We start from the raw sequence: 13811 nt of genomic DNA on the forward strand, positions 1-13811 counted from the left end.
TGCACTTGGGGTGTGAGGTGGGGGAGTGTGGAGTAGAGTTTCATGGCCACTCCCCCCCAAAACACACACACACACACACACAAAACCACCCTGTGCCGTACCCCTATAGTCACATCCTCCCATCTCTTCCACTCCTGGCAATCACTGATATGTTTCTTGTCATTATACTTTTGTCTTTTAAAGAATGGGAATGACCGACTTACTCCACAGCACCTCAGTTGGCAAACATAAGGATGTTAAGTAGAAATTACATAGACACAATTTTGATTCCTTCCTTAAGCAAGTTTGAGAGCTGTTCCAAAAAGAATGCCAGGTGAGGTGGGAAGTGCCCACTCACTAGAGGTATTCAAGCAGAGAAAGTGGCTTCAGGGATACTAGAAGGTAGGAGACACCTGCAGCGTATGGTTTATGATCTGTATCATCTATAAATGAATAATTGAGTAACTAGATGAAATCTCAGTCTCTGAGTCACATTTTAAAAAGATGAGTAATAGCGTTGAAGTCTGTTTAATGCCACCTGTTTTCAATTCTGAGCAACTCTAAAACCTGCCAGCACTTTCATGGGTCTTCGAGTCACGAGGTCTGGTAAGTTTTTTTTGGCGTCCCTGTGCCTTAAAATCACATTTAAGTTACTCCCCAGTATGGGCAACAGTGGTCTGGATGAGAAAGCTGCCTGCATTGGGCAATGGTGATTATCTGTGTATCAGTTCTTACAATTAGCCCCCAATTCAAGAACCCTGTGATCCCAGGGGTAGATGGAGGAGCACTGGGACTGTGAGGCTGGGGCAGAAAAGGAGGCACACTTCCCTCCTGCCCCATTTCTCTCCCTCGGAAGCTTGCAGATTGAATATCCACCAGCAGCCCCCGCTCCAAGGCCATAACCCAGGGCTGCCTGGGCGGCTGCCTTAGAGCTCACAGTTGAAGAAGAAAACAAAATCCTCCCTCTAGTGGCTCAAGTGGAAACACCCTCTGGCCCCACAAAGACCCAGGAGACACTCTGGAGCCATTTCACAGGGTTGAAATTCCATTGCCTGGCGGATTATCCCACAGGGAGGGATGGGCACAGGGCACTGCCATTCAGCTGTGCCAGGAATCCTCGCCGGGGCTCTGGGCACTCACCTTGCAGCCCCCACTCCCTGCTGCCATCTGGCACGGCCACCAGTGGGGGCGTCAGCGTGCTCCTTGATGACTGAGTAGTGGTGACCTCATCACATTGCTATTTGAGGGGAAGAAACTGCCAGGCTTTTCTTAAACCCTGAGCTCAGAGTTTTCCGCCCTCCTCCCTCATTTTCCCTTTTCTGAAGCCTGCTGGTGGCTGGGGAAAGTGGTGCTGGTGACATGACCATAACCTCTCCCCATGAGGGAGCGCGATCTCTTCCGTTTTGGCTATTCTAGTGCAGCAACAGTATCGTCAATCAGACCTGACCTATTTGGAGCCTCCCTCAGCCCGGGGGGCAATGCCGCTCTCCTAGTGGACATTTAATCAGGATTTGTGAAATTCAAGAGGGGGCACTCGGGCTCCAGTGGATTTACCTGGCGCCAATGCCCAGGAAGGGTATGGATAGTGGGGGTGGGGGTGGGGGAGGAAACCTGGATGCCAGGGACCAACTGCCAGAGCTTCCTCCCTCCCTTCCAAGCTGACTCAATTGGACGCTGATCCCAGCCGATCTTAGACAACGGGGAAATCCTGGCCCCTGACGATGACCAAGCAGCCATGGCCTTTTAGCAGGTGCTTATCCCCAAAGGCTCTGCACTGCCTCTTTCTATGGGAGCAGTAGCTCTTTCTGAACCATCATCATGTTGGTTTGGTCCATCTCTTGGGCACAGAAAGGTGATCTTGAGAAAGTGCTACTAGTTTCTGTGTAAAGGCAGCCACTGGATGTCCCAGGCCTCCAGCGACAGAAAGCCTTCTTAAAAAATATGAGAACAAAAACAAGGCCAACAAAATGGAAGGTGCTTTGGTTGTTGGTCATACAGAGGAGGCTGGGACAGAAAGTGAGTCAAGCTTCCCTCCTGCCCAACATCTCTCCCTCAGAAGCACTGGGATCATCAGAGGACCCTGTGTCCTTTTCTGAGCCAGCCACTGAGGACCAGGCTTTCTTGGCTCGAGTAAGGGAGGTGCTCGAAGCCCCACATTTCTAGTTCATATTCAACATCACCCACATTGCAGGGGGGCGTGGCCAGGAATGGAGGGGATGGATATTTTTCTTGCTCACTCCTTTCACCACCAGGACAGAGAAAATGAATACTGTACAGCTCTGCTAAAACACTTAATCTGCCTTGGGTAGAAGGAATCAATTTCCTGTATTAAGTGCTTCCCATAAAACCAGGGTTATGGGAATGAGTTCTCTCCCCGCCATGAATGCTGCACCACAGCCTCCTACTGGGAACCGCCAAGGTCACTCAGCAGGCCCACGGCCATCAAGGCAGGATAAGATCGTCTTAAAATCATCTTGAAATCCTTACCTGGGTGCTTGCTTGATGGGACTCAGTATTCTGTCCTCCTTGCTGGGCAATGGCAAGCAGTGCCACAGTTAGAGGGCAGCAGGAAGGAGGAGGGACAAAAGACCAAAGGTGCTGAGATGAAATGTGGGGAGCTAATGGTTAATGTCTCTGGTCTCTGTACACAGATTTAAATAACCCCAAAGAGGGGCATGAGAAGGTTTTTATAATTCTTAGGGAGAAAATAGATTTCAAGTACACATTGAATCTAAAATAATTTTCAACTCACTTTCAAACCAACCTCCTGAGCTCAAGGACGGTCATCCAACACTCTGACACACTTTTAATCTACTTAAAAAAATTGACAGGAAAAAGAAAATTTCGGATGTTTTTTATTCAAAGGTTCTCAAAAGAAATAAAACAGAAAAAGCTAACAATCTGATCAAATGTACAGTTCAAAAATGTCTTTTGGCGTTTAACAACAAGTCCTAGGAAAGAAAACTACAGAGTTATCTTGAACCGGACAAATAAGTTACCACTGGCAAGTTTGTGGCACTAGTAAAACAAAATAAAAAATTAACTCTCTTGATCATATAGATATCTCTATGAAAATCTTTTTTTTTCAATCTGTACAAAAGGTCTTTCTTCATAAATTAATTTTTTTTATAATTTAATGGCTGTCTACTATGTGATGTTTAACTGACTTTTTTTTTTTTTATGTACAGAGGTTATGTTTCCCAAATCTTACCCAGACGAGTATGGCACTTAGTTCAGACATTTCTAGCAGCAGTTTTGCCCTCCCCTCTAACTGAACTATCAAATTTCTGTCGTAACTAATGCAAAAATATCAAGTAGTGAGAGACCCGGGTTTATAAATGTACTAGGTACACGGAGGGCACTGCGTTCAGTCTGGACTTTCACAAAGCAGTAATATTCCAGGGAGCATAGAACCAATAATACCACAACTTTAAAAAAGGAAACAAAAACAAAAACAAAAACACATTTCTCTTATGACTACGTAATTTTCAATAGAATCTACACTTCTCAGAGCAGCAAGGACTTTTGAAACTATGAAATGTCACTGACATCTAGAATCAAATACAAGCATAAAATTTAAGAACTAAAAAATACTCGAAAGAAATAACTGCTTAGCCCTAGCTCCTGAGCTAGGAGGATTTGGTCTGTGGAAACAGGGAGGGCCAGCAACCTGTCCCAGCACAAAAGAAAATAGACTCTGAGGTAGATAACTGATCACACACAGTTGACCAGACAAGTACACAGTTTTGGAAGACAACTTAATTTACCGTTGCTTTTCAAACGTATGCAATTATCTTAATAAAAGAGCTTTGATAACAGTGAATCATCTTGTATGTACTAAAGTAGAAATAACTGTGTATTTATGAATCAGGAATTTCATAGTTTCAAAATTGGTTTTTCTTTACACTTAACACTTGTAGTGACGATGTAAAGTGTGGCACTGCTTGGATCCAAATCTTCCTTCATGCTTTTTTTGTTTGTGTGTGTCCATACATCAATTAAAATTATAAAACCTAAATGCAAAGGTACAAAAAAGGCACATTCTCCTAACCGCAAACTGGTCCGGCAAAAAATAAAGAGCACAGAAGATGTGATGCTGAGACAAGTTGGAGCTACTGGTTACTGGCTCTTCGGTCTTTGGTGAAGTTACCTTTAAAAGTGCCAAGTAATTTTTATTTCTCAAATTTACGTAATAGAGAGAGGAGAGAGAGAGAGAGCTAGTAGCCAATCATTTTGCTTCTATCCATATCTCAGCTCATGTTTGAAGATAAATCCTTACTTTTAGCTTTTGCCATTTAGTTGCAATACCAACATCTTTCTATTTGCCAGATCTCAGGCCTAATTCGCATTCTAAAGCACTATCATTAGTATAAAGGAAGGACAAAACATTCGGGGACTCCCCTCCCCCACCCCCCACCCCCAGTCCCAACACTACCTACACTAAATCTAGAACATCAAGTTAGGTTTTTTGTTTTTTTTTTCTCCTGAAAAAAGGCAAAAAAGACTTTACATTGCATCATACAGCAGATATCCTAAATCAGTCAAACTATCAGAGGAAACTGTTGGCATACAGCCATACAAACAATTTACCCTATTAAAAGTTCCCCAGTCAGAAAATGTGTTTCACACAAATCGTTTTTCCCTTCTTGCATTTCACTACCTTACACATTATGTGAAAAATCATTAAAAACACCTACTACATATTTAAAAAAGCCAAAATTTCAGCAACTTTTATTGACTACCTTTTAAAAGCCCTATGCTGCTGTTTTACAAGGCATAATAGACCAGCTCATTTGGTCAAAGCATTCTACATCATTAGTTTGAACTAACTTTTACTGAAACAGCTACAGCATCAAAAGAGTTAAGGCAAATTGGAATTCATAGAAAAGGATAAGACACTTCACACTACATTGAAAGAAAAACGGAAAGCGAAGAAAAGAGACACAGACGGCAACACTGAATTACAGCAACACTCGCACTGCAAGCACAGAACACCGTGGGTGAAGTCGGACTAGTGAAACATCAGAAAGCCCATTTCGTACAGCGGGGAAAAAACACAAATTAAACACAAAATGAACAAAACCACAAAAATCCGGTCATGCACTTGGATAAGTCTTCATGGTCTTTGTGCATACCCAGAAAATTGAAGTTTTCTTTTTCTTTTTTTTCCATTTTTTCTTTTCTTTTTTTTTTCCTTTTTTTTTGCATTGTAACATTTGATAAAAATCTTTTTGGGTTTTTTTTTGTATTTTTTTTTTTTACTAAAATAAACCTGTTCAGGGGAACAGCTACTAGATGAATTTAAGGGTTTTATGCACCTTATAGAACTTATAGCAAAAATAGTTTTAGTTGATTTCATTATAAATAACGTTTTCAAGAACCTGTGCAAAACTGTCAATAATTTCCTAAAGCACAATTGATCAGAAAAATCCATGATTGTTCAGCCTTCACACCCTTCTTCATGTAAGAACACCCTTCTGTACATCTGGAAGAGAAAAATAAAAGACAAAGGCTTTTGTACATTTGATAGAACACACCACAGAGCTTTGTAATCTCTTCTTGGTTTTAAAGATAAAGGTGTTTAGGAAAGGCTGTGCTCATCCCTGGCAGTAGGCCAATAAATGCAAACTCTGGAACTGAGGGTCACTTTCTACACTTCGAGTCCAACTTTGAAATCTGGGACCTGCAACATACTTTCGCCAGAACAAGAAACCCAAGTTCTGTCCAGTTATTTTACTGCAATCTGCATGGTAAAGTAAAAAGGTTTGAGATTTGTGGTCCAAGTGAGAGCTGGTAATGCAACTCCTCAATCTCCTAAGTCAAGATACTGCTAACCTTGCAATGCTAGATTATGCAAACTCTTGTGCTACATATCCTTGAGCTTGTGAACATTAAAGTAAAATCAATGTAAAATAAATGTGCTGTAGGACAAATTTGATGCCTGTTGTTTTCTAATGTTATACATTTTTGGGGAGAGTTAAGAAGGGAGAGAGTAAATATATATTCGACTTCAACATAAGCGCCTTCTGGAAAGAATACTTAATTGCAAATCCACAAAAATCACTGCTTTGAACATTTTGATAACATTGGATTCCTTAGCCATGATCACAGCAGTGTGAGGAAATCTCAGTTATCCTAAGTACCATCCACTTTGATAACAGAACCATTAGATTTTTCTCTTGACCTGAGCTCTACAGTGATGGAGACCTCTCCCTCATACCTCACAGTTACTTATTGGGTTGAAAGGTATATGGAGAATGGTCATTAGACGTCTCTACAGCCACCTGCTGCTGACCACTCGCCTCCTACAACAAAGCAGAACAGATGAGACATGTGAGCAATGAGATCCAAACGCTGCTGCCCAGGTCTGACTGAGTCCAGCATCTTCAAAACAAGCACTCTTTAAAGTGATTTTTATTTTTAAAAAAGTGATTTTCTTAAGGTCATGTAGAACTTTCAAGGTGAATTATTTCCCCTAAGAAGTTCAAATACCTGGTGCACCCAAAGAGCCCCCCACCCCACATTTATGAGTTGTCTTTTCACACCAAGCTACAACTTATCAAACAAATCTCTTATCCCTTGGGGCCAGATGTGACTTGAAATTCAGTGTTTTCAGATTTTAGGATCTGAAATATGGTATGCATAAGCAGCATGTCACTGAATATACACAGTGGGGTCCAGGGCTGTACCTCATAGTCAACCACATTAACAGGTCTTCACTGGAAGACATAACTATGCACAGTAAGTGGAGAAAAGATCTGTGTCTTGCATCAGTTTGGGTTGGGTATTGCTGCAGGTCAAGTTATTTGCTAAAGTAGTTACAAAGAGAATTTTTTGTTTTAATGCTTTTTGTGTATTTCAGAATTGCAGATAAAAGATTTTGGGTTTGGGGTTTTTGTAACTACGATTGTCAATAATTGCACAAATTTAAATTGACCAGCTGCAAACAAAACAACAATCATCCCCCTCACTCCCTCCATCCCCCATTTTCAGCCACAGTCCTAGGGGCTGCTTCTGGAATTAGAACCTATGGGATCTGCTTGGAAGGTGGAATTGATTGAGTTGATGAATTTCCTTGGAAGTTTAAGGGTACTTTGCTGGAAAACGCTATTTTTGTCCAAGCTTAATTCAAATCTTAATTTAAATGTCAGACTTATTTCATGTCAATATTGTATTAGTATCTTCCATAACAAGAACAAGGAGTTATTTAGCTATACAAACAGCCTCTATGAAAACAGGAATGGTTTGTTCCTCATTCCTCTAAAAGTTTTGAAACATCAGTTTTTTTCAAACATCTCAATTATAACTGATTTTGCAATTATTATGATTGATATACTAGTAATCTTTGGTACTAGGATTACTGACTCAGCTTTGCCTTAATTTGCCTGTAAGCACCATTTTATAAGAGACAAGATAGAGCCTTGAAAGGGAAATGAAATGTGTTACAAGCTCAGAAAATGTTCTTGGGAGTCCTGGAGGTGTGGCCTGGATGTCACTACACTAATTTGTATGCAGAGAATGACGATTCATAGTTAAAAATAACGCTAGGTATATACTCCCTCTAAACAAATCTTTATGCAAATGTGTGACTTGATCGATTTTCCTTTGAATTTCATCTAATTTACCCATTTCTGCAACTATTCATTGCCAGAATGGTCTGTACCAACCTCAACAGGAACTGCTGTCGTCTGCACGTGTGTGTACTGTGGCAAATAGGCTCCTTGCATAGCTGATGTTGCAGGCATGTACTGAAAAGAAAAGTATGGTCAAGATGGGCCAGGACAAGCCAAGCAAAATTCTGAACACTTAGGGAATTTTGAGGTGGGATGACAAGTATTTGGAAGTCTCAAAGAAGAAATGTAAATGGGCTCAAAATTTAATTAGTATACTAACATCACTATATCATATGGAAGGCAAAGCGAATACTTTCTACTTTTTGAATTTGTCAAAGTAAAAATTCCACCTTTCTTGGAATTTCCTAACAAAGCAGCACATGGGTGAAGATCATTAAGGTTTTTTATCCTCAATGAACATCATTAATGTGCTATTTTAAAAGCTCTCTTCTCAAAGGGCCTCATTATTTCCCAGAAGTCCCCTGAGCTAGTATTCAGAACTGTCTCACTAAGTGGAGACCCAAGGGGTAAATGACTTACTAGATCTTTAACAGGTCACTGCAGAATACGAAGTGGACCCCTTGCTGACAGGCATCCGTTTCCAAAGGCAGGAGAGCTTTCTAGCCAACCTCATTGGAGGTAAGTGGCCCGTATAAGCCTCCACAAGAAGCCGCTGCTAGCTTTGAGTGTAAGTGGGGAAAACACCCTAATACCCTTTGTTCTTTTAAGCCACCATAGAAATGGTCTGACTTAAAAGCTCTTGGTTGTTTTATCTAAACACTGCCCATATCAACCCTGGAAGTTAATTGGGTGTGATATCAGCTCAACTTCAGTGCCCAATTAAGTCTCCTGGACTCTGGGGAAATAATTCAGCATAGAGACCATGATTCAATGTCCCCAAATTCCATAAAAAAAATAAGTGAGGAGAAATCCCTTGTCTTTGCCACCATGTATCACCTTCATCTTTTGATTCAGGAGACCAGGTCTGCCAGAATGAATGAACAGGACTGATTACTGGGACTGGGTAAAGTCAAGTATGGGTGCTACATTCTGGTAAAGAAGAGATACTCAGGGGACCAACTTTTAGTTCAATTAATCAAGAAATATCTGAGTATTTACTATGGGGAAGGCAATGTGTATGTGTGGAGAGGAGGTGTCAGGAGGTCAGACATATTGTTGACATCACAGAGCATGTGACTGAGAGGGAAGACACAAGCTGCATTAATTTACACTCTTCTCTTTGCCAAGACAGATGATATTAATTTGCCACCTACTGTTCCGGCGTTGCTTAGTGACAGATGACTCATCTGCTGGGCCAGAGGGTTGATCATAGATGCGGGCTGTAGTGACATGGTGTGCTCCATTGAGGGAGTTAACACGGCACCCTGGGAAGTTGGAGACAAGAGCCATGTAAGATACATGTTAAGACAAGAGGGAGGGAGTTACAATTCTGTAAACACTTTCAAAGGAAATGCCTGTTTGTTGAGGAATGTGAAACAAAAATAACCTCCCCTCAAATTTGCAAATGGCATAAATTACCTCCTTAAACTCTTCTAGAGTGTATTTCCTGAGACTTTTTCAGGAGCACTCACTTTATGGAAATCCCTGTATTAACCACCTCTCCCTTTACCTTCACTTAACTGTGAAGCAAAGGTAGTCCAGCAGGAGGAGCTGTAACAGAAAATTCAAACTATTTTTGGCTGGCTGGGTTACAAAAGGCTTAATTATTTTTTAAAATACATGGCACTGGATGGTTTATGTGGCCACAAAATAATATGCTATATTGAATATTATAAATACCATGTTTTATTAAAAAAAGTTCTATATAGAAAGTCATTGGATTCCAGATCAAGATCAAGATCACATTCTTCATTCACTCAGTGTTTCCTAGCACTTTCAACTACAATTTGGGGCCAGGACAGGGAAACTGATTCAAATATAATGAATAAGCCAATTTCAGATTATTTGACTTAATATTTTAAAATTCTGATCATTAAAAGTAAAATATAATTTAAAAAAAAAACAGAGAGGAGAGGTGGGAAAATCACCAGTCACCCACTCTCTCTCCCCCACATCACGGCAGCCCAGATTCTAAACAGGGCATGTTTTCACAGAATTGCAATGAAGGTACATAAACAATTACATACCCTGGGTTTCTGCTTTTCACTTAACATTTCATTATAGATATTTACCTAAACTACTGCATAACTGTCATTATCACAATTTTCAAAGATTACATGATACACTGATTGCATAAACCAAAATTTAATTAATTTTATTTTTGAATTTTTACATTTTCTGTAATTTATCCTATATAATATTCTTATGGATTATAAAGTTCCTCTCACTTTTGCAATCATCCAATGGCCTGAGAATAAAATTATTCTAACACTACAAAATTAATATTAAGGTTTTGCCATCACTATACTGGACATATCCCCTAAATACAGTTATTTATTGATATTAGATGCACAACTGTGGGCCGAGATCGATGTGCAGGCACTTTAATTCTGGCTGCAGGCAGTCCAGATCTGGTGGGAAAGGAAATGAATCCTCAGACAGGAACCTTCTGTACACTATGGTCTCCTTAAAGATGTTCAACTGAGCTATGTGCAGCTTTGGCTCTAAAAGTTGCCAAGAAAATATAGATGTGTCAGAAATAGTTTGTTGTTAATACATTTCATAAAAAAATTATGAACCAGGAGGGTCACGGTTCAATTCCTGGTCAGGGCACATGCCCTGGGTTGCAGGCTTGACCCCCAGTGTGGAGCGTGCAGGAGGCAGCCGGTCAATGATATTCTCTTATCATTGATGTTTCTCTCTCTCTCTTTCTCTCTCTTCCTCTCTGAATTCAATAAAAATATATTTAATTTTTTTTTCTTTTTAAAGGTTTAATGTGCATCCTCAGAGTGAGTGTAACATAGAAATGACTCAGAAGCCCAGAATATGCTGAAGGAGTTTCCTGCTCATTTTTCCCATTCATCTGTAGGAACTATTATACCAGGAAGCCCCCAAATGAAAAGTGAGTTCATTTCCAGCATTTTATAATAGGACAGCACAAAGGACCAGGGACATGGACTGCCATGAGCATTTGTGTATGTGGGGGTGTAAATGTGCATACATGAGTTGGCATGTATGTGGATGCATGTATGCATATAGAAACATGTGTGTATGTAGACACAATAGCACAGAGCTTTTCTCCTGTGTTATTAACTGACCAAGTTTTATTTGCTTCTTCAGAGTCATCTCAGCAACTTTCTATTCAGAACTTATCCCTGGACTGCTGTTTCATACACATGATCTTACATTACATAGTGTCCTCCCTAGGGTGTTAGGAGAGAAATTCCTGTCTCATCTTAAGGCCAAGAAGACTGTGCTCTTCCCAACCAACTGATCTGTTTTTATCTTATGAGTACTGTGAGCTGTACTGCTTATCAAGATCCCACTTTGTGCCTGGCTGGTGTGGCTCAAGGGTTGAGCATTAACCCATGAACGAGGAGATCATGGCTCAAATCCCAGCCAGGGCACATGTCTGGGTTGCTGGCTCGATCCCCAGTAGGGAGCCTGCAGGAGGCAACCAATCAATGATTCTCTCTCATCGATGTTTCTATCCCTCTCCCCCTCTCCCTTCTTCTCTCTGAAATCAATAAAAACATATTTTTAAAAAATATTCCTATTTTGTGTTAGTTATTAGAAAGCTTAGGGCCAAAGGTGTGGCCTTCTCATGGCAAGCATGTAGGTCTGAATTGGGCATTCTTAGCCCTTTTTGTGTGTGATTTTGTTCTCCACCTTTATTTTTTCAACGTCAAAAAAGACATTTCCCTCTTTTAAAAATTTTTTTATTACATTTCTTTATTTTATTCATTTTTAGAGAAAGAGGAAAGGAGGAAGAGAGAGAGATAAACATCGATGTGAAAGCAGAACATCAATCTGGCTGGCTCTTGCATGTGACCCAGCCAGGGACTGAACCCATAACTCAGGCATGTGCCCTGACCGGGAATTGAACCTGTGACTTTTCAGTGCATGGGATGACGCCTAATCAACTGAGCCATACTGGCTATGGCTATTTTTTCCAACTTTTTAAACCCATGTTTTAATTCAACAACCTAGATTTTATGTATTTTTGAAAAACACATTATAATATACTAATAAAGTGAAGGTTAACTTACTCAATTAAAAGAAATGTATTGTATACATAAGTGCAACAAATGATCATGTCACTAAAGAAATCCCATTTATTTACCAAAGAAGGTGTTACTACTTTTGTATTTATAGTTTCTGTGGAGAGGCTAAGAAACTCCAATAAAAATCTCTAGATTAATTTTGACACTGTATATTTGCAATTAAATAGAATGTTAAAAATGAGGGTTTTCACCGCAAGTGCTGCTAAAAATTAGCAATTAAAAAAAACTCTTACAATTTAAACAATTTAAAAAGTAAAAAACTCAATTTAATGATCTCCTACAGAACTGGTAGGAGGAAGAAAATGGTACCTGTTCTCCAATATGATATATTCTAAGTTCTGACAGACTGCAAATTTAACTTATTGTTAACTACCAACTTGTTTTAAGACAAAGGTGATGAGAGTTTTATAATGAGCTTATACATTCATATATTACATGCTTAAAATTTCCCAGAGAGTGGTTTTAACATGTACATGGTTTACTTTCAAAGCACAAAGACATGATGATGACAACTTACAGGGTGCTGTAGGATATATGGTTGAGGTTGCATCCAAGAAGGACTTTGCACCTGGAAAAGGGAGGATTTTGAAAGAAACATTGATTTCCATTGGAATGCTACCTATTTCTCTAGAACTCTTTTAATCATGTTAAAATCGACAGAAGGAAATTAAGGAAACAATACTATCAATGATTAAAAAGATTATTAAGGCAGTTAGAGTTCTTGGCAAACTGGTCACTCTGAATAGGATGAAATGATTATTTAAAACAAAATTCCTTTACTGAGGTGTGTGAGTATCAGGCACCAAAAAGAAAAAAGGTGATAAGACATGGGCCCCCCCCTCAAGAAATTTACTGTCTAAAGCAAGGGAGATAAACAAGTAAAGAACTCCAATCAATAGTGAAAAGTGCTATCATCAAAGTATGAACTAGATGCTTCAGGAATACAGATGAATGAGAATTAATTCCAGCACATCTTATTAGAAACTAACCCATTAAGTATGTGCTTATTTAAAAAGAATAATCAAATTCAATCCCTCTTGGATCCCCGGACATTTGTTAGGTTTTAGAAATCTTGTTTGGTGGTCTACAATTTCTAGCTAGTGTGGAAAATAAAAATCTGAAATTCAGATTTAGAAAATGAAACTTCAGCAACTAGATCTTGACATCGACAGTCACTAGGGCATCCACACAACAGACCCTCTTGGATTGAGAAATAAGATGTGAGAGTCAGGTTTCGTGGCAGAAAAGAAAGCAGTCTGCCGTTCGAGAGAAAAAAAAAACAAAAAGCAAAAACAGTCCATTTCTTGATGCCCAGAGCTTTCTTGAGACTATGTAGTTTTCAGAATACGTTTCAGTCTGCAATTCTTAACAACAAAACCCTCCTGTGTCTTATCCCCTGCTGTTAACTTCAGAGGTTCTATAGAGAGGATACGAGGGGAGAGTCATGGGGGAAGAACGTATTAGGAATTACCTTGATAGCAGAGCCCCGATACTTGTTTTCTCTGGTTTCCTTTGCCACCTAAGGCAGATCAAAGTTAAGTGCTTCTGCCTTGTTAACATTTCAGTTATCTGGACTGCAGCCTTTCCCCGTCGGGGTATTGGTGGTTTCTTGCGGATGCCAATTTCTCAAATCCAATTGTTTAAGCATATGGTGGTTTAGTGGAGAAAGGCCCGCTCCAACACGAGTACAAGGCCTTCACTGAATAAATCACGGGGAGGCGAGCAGCTCCAAAGAGACCCCAATTTGGGACAGATGCTCCCAATTTTTAAATACGCTTCAGTGGTCTTGGTAATCTAATGTAGCATTATGGGGTTAGGGAGCTATGACATCTAACCCAATTTTCTTTTTCAAGCAGCAAATCAGCTGCTGTCAATGACTAGTCCTCATTTTCCCCCTAACTATAAAATGGGAATAATAATCTATGTTCTATGATTTTTCTTTTCTTTTTACCATTGATTCTTTACATTGTTTAGGTCATGGAGCCCACTGAAAACCTGATGAAAGATACAGACCTCTTCTCCCCCCGCCCCCCGC

General features: G+C 39.9%; 1 protein-coding gene across 1 annotated transcript in view; it reads right to left on the reverse strand.

The window, feature by feature from the left end:
- Nucleotides 1-2816: 2816 nt before the first annotated feature.
- Nucleotides 2817-13811, reverse strand: part of RBMS1 (RNA binding motif, single stranded interacting protein 1) — a 227848-nt gene continuing 216853 nt past the window's right edge. The window contains exons 13-17 of the mRNA XM_006766478.2: nt 12294-12344; nt 8867-8977; nt 7647-7727; nt 6200-6284; nt 2817-5464 (exon numbers count right to left, since the gene is read on the reverse strand). Coding sequence (XP_006766541.1) covers nt 6207-6284; nt 7647-7727; nt 8867-8977; nt 12294-12344 — 321 coding nt within the window. The 3' untranslated portion in view covers nt 2817-5464; nt 6200-6206. The remainder of the gene's footprint in view (nt 5465-6199; nt 6285-7646; nt 7728-8866; nt 8978-12293; nt 12345-13811) is intronic.

Source organism: Myotis davidii, unplaced genomic scaffold (genome assembly GCF_000327345.1).
Source record: "Myotis davidii unplaced genomic scaffold, ASM32734v1 scaffold59, whole genome shotgun sequence".
NCBI classification, from domain to species: domain Eukaryota; kingdom Metazoa; phylum Chordata; class Mammalia; order Chiroptera; family Vespertilionidae; genus Myotis; species Myotis davidii.